Below are 3,734 nucleotides of genomic sequence, written 5' to 3'. Positions count from 1 at the left end.
ATAATAATAACAGACAGCTTCCCATAATGTCCTGTGAACATCTATAATAATAACAGCCAGCTTCCATAATGTCCTGTGAACATCTATAATAATAACAGCCAGCTTCCCATAATGTCCTGTGAACATCTATAATAATAACAGCCAGCTTCCCATAATGTCATGTGAACATCTATAATAATAACAGACAGCTTCCCATAATATCCTGTGAACATCTCTGACGTCTAGAAGAGTGGAATAACAGTGACATCCCAGATTGACTTACTCAGCACTTGGGGGATCTTGTCCTTGGCAAGAGACTGGCACTCCAGCAGGCTCTTTGTAGACACCCCCTTGCACTCCAGCAGGCTCTTTGTAGACACCCCCTTGCACTCCAGCAGGCTCTTTGTAGACACCCCTTTGCACTCCAGCAGGCTCTTTGTAGACACCCCCTTGCACTCCAGCAGGCTCTTTGTAGACACCCCCTTGCACTCCAGCAGGCTCTTTGTAGACACCCCCTTGCACTCCAGCAGGCTCTTTGTAGACACCCCCTTGCACTCCAGCAGGCTCTTTGTGGACACCCCCTTGCACTCCAGCAGGCTCTTTGTAGACACCCCCTTGCACTCCAGCAGGCTCTTTGTGGACACCCCTTGCACTCCAGCAGGCTCTTTGTGGACACCCCTTGCACTCCAGCAGGCTCTTTGTGGACACCCCCTTGCACTCCAGCAGGCTCTTTGTAGACACCCCCTTGCACTCCAGCAGGCTCTTTGTGGACACCCCCTTGCACTCCAGCAGGCTCTTTGTAGACACCCCCTTGCACTCCAGCAGGCTCTTTGTGGACACCCCCTTGCCTTCCTGGTTGGAGACGGCTCCTTTCACTGACTTGTTGATCTCCTTCATGGCCCTGTTGATGTCCTTCCAGTGGTTTTTGGTCAGCCGGCAGCCGGGCGGAGGGGTCTCCTCGGAGTATTGGAGAAATGCACCGATAGTCGAGGTGTAGTGGTTGACCGTGGCGACGGCCTTGTTCTGCTGAAGGGTCTGAAACCATCTAAAACACACATACACACACACACCAATACACACACACACCACACGCACACGTACACCACACAGACACACACACACACACAGACACAGACACACACACACACACACACACACACACAGACACACACACACACACCACCACATCCATTAGTGTGTTGTTAATGAACGCTGATGAGACTAAAGGAGAAAGACAGATCTCTGCTCACCTCCACACACACACACACACACACACACATTAGTGTGTTGTTAATGAACGCTGATGAGACTAAAGGAGAAAGACAGATCTCTGCTCACCTCCACACACACACACACACACACACACACACACACACACACACACATCACCACATACATTAGTGTGTTGTTAATCTCTGCTCACCTCCTCATGTTGTCCCGGTGTGCCAGGAAACTGAGAGTGGATGGATATTTCTCATCCTTCGCCATGAACTTCAAAAATTGCAGCACACTCTTGAGCTTCGCGACACAGTTTTGCTTCAGCTTATTGTTTGGACTGGGGCCTTCACAGATCTTCCTGAACCCCTCTATAAACACACCTAATCAAAGACACATCCTTCACAGATCTTCCTGAACCCTCTATAAACACACCTAATCATAGAAACATAACATTTTAGGACTGTGGCCTTCACAGATCTTCCTGAACCCTCTATAAACACACCTAATCATAGAAACATAACATTTTAGGACTGTGGCCTTCACAGATCTTCCTGAACCCCTCTATAAACACACCTAATCAAAGACACATAACATTTTAGGACTGGGGCCTTCACAGATCTTCCTGAACCCCTCTATAAACACACCTAATCAAAGACACATAACATTTTAGGACTGGGGCCTTCACAGATCTTCCTGAACCCCTCTATAAACACACCTAATCAAAGACACATAACATTTTAGGACTGGGGCCTTCACAGATCTTCCTGAACCCCTCTATAAACACACCTAATCAAAGAAACATAACATTTTAGGACTGGGGCCTTCACAGATCTTCCTGAACCCCTCTATAAACACACCTAATCAAAGACACATAACATTTTAGGACTGGGGCCTTCACAGATCTTCCTGAAACCCTCTATAAACACACCTAATCAAAGACACATAACATTTTAGGACTGTGACCTTCACAGATCTTCCTGAAACCCCTCTATAAACACACCTAATCAAAGACACATAACATTTTAGGACTGGGGCCTTCACAGATCTTCCTGAAACCCTCTATAAACACACCTAATCAAAGACACATAACATTTTAGGACTGTGGCCTTCACAGATCTTCCTGAAACCCCTCTATAAACACACCTAATCAAAGACACATCCTTCACAGATCTTCCTGAACCCCTCTATAAACACACCTAATCAAAGAAACATAACATTTTAGGACTGGGGCCTTCACAGATCTTCCTGAAACCCTCTATAAACACACCTAATCAAAGACACATAACATTTTAGGACTGGGGCCTTCACAGATCTTCCTGAACCCCTCTATAAACACACCTAATCAAAGACACATAACATTTTAGGACTGGGGCCTTCACAGATCTTCCTGAACCCCTCTATAAACACACCTAATCAAAGACACATCCTTCACAGATCTTCCTGAACCCCTCTATAAACACACCTAATCATAGAAACATAACATTTTAGGACTGTGGCCTTCACAGATCTTCCTGAACCCCTCTATAAACACACCTAATCAAAGACATAACATTTTTAGGACTGGGGCCTTCACAGATCTTCCTGAACCCCTCTATAAACACACCTAATCAAAGACATAACATTTTTAGGACTGGGGCCTTCACAGATCTTCCTGAACCCCTCTATAAACACACCTAATCAAAGACACATAACATTTTAGGACTGGGGCCTTCACAGATCTTCCTGAACCCCTCTATAAACACACCTAATCAAAGACACATCCTTCACAGATCTTCCTGAACCCCTCTATAAACACACCTAATCAAAGACACATCCTTCACAGATCTTCCTGAACCCCTCTATAAACACACCTAATCAAAGACACATCCTTCACAGATCTTCCTGAACCCCTCTATAAACACACCTAATCAAAGACACATCCTTCACAGATCTTCCTGAACCCCTCTATAAACACACCTAATAAAAGACACATAAAATTTAGGACTGGGACCTTCACAGGTCTTCCTGAACCCCTCTATAAACACACCTAATCAAAGACACATAGCATTTTAGGACTGGGGCCTTCACAGATCTTCCTGAACCCCTCTATAAACACACCTAATCTAAGACATAACATTTTTAGGACTGGGGCCTTCACAGATCTTCCTGAACCCCTCTATAAACACACCTAATCAAAGACACATAACATTTTAGGACTGTGGCCTTCACAGATCTTCCTGAACCCCTCTATAAACACACCTAATCAAAGACACATCCTTCACAGATCTTCCTGAACCCCTCTATAAACACACCTAATCAAAGACATAATATTTTAGACTGGGGCCTTCACAGATCTTCCTGAACCCCTCTATAAACACACCTAATCATAGAAACATCCTTCACAGATCTTCCTGAACCCCTCTATAAACACACCTAATCATAGAAACATAACATTTTAGGACTGTGGCCTTCACAGATCTTCCTGAACCCCTCTATAAACACACCTAATCAAAGACACATAACATTTTAGGACTGGGGCCTTCTACAGATCTTCCTGA

At 44.9% G+C, this 3,734-nt stretch overlaps 1 protein-coding gene across 1 annotated transcript; it reads right to left on the bottom strand.

Annotated features, from left to right (window-relative positions):
* Positions 1 to 262: 262 nt before the first annotated feature.
* Positions 263 to 1,836, bottom strand: LOC135565944 (uncharacterized; the record flags this gene model as incomplete). The annotated part of the gene is made up of 3 exons (XM_065013914.1): positions 1,403 to 1,836; positions 656 to 1,024; positions 263 to 609 (listed from the first exon to the last, which is right to left on the bottom strand). Coding segments are annotated over exons 1-3 (781 nt in total), but the record flags the coding sequence as incomplete, so codon positions are not given.
* Between the last annotated feature and the right edge of the window lie 1,898 nt (positions 1,837 to 3,734).

Source organism: Oncorhynchus nerka, unplaced genomic scaffold (genome assembly GCF_034236695.1).
Source record: "Oncorhynchus nerka isolate Pitt River unplaced genomic scaffold, Oner_Uvic_2.0 unplaced_scaffold_9675, whole genome shotgun sequence".
Lineage (NCBI taxonomy): Eukaryota > Metazoa > Chordata > Actinopteri > Salmoniformes > Salmonidae > Oncorhynchus > Oncorhynchus nerka.
The sequence above is the reverse complement of the archived record's forward strand: the minus strand, read 5'-3'. Positions and strand labels throughout refer to the sequence as shown.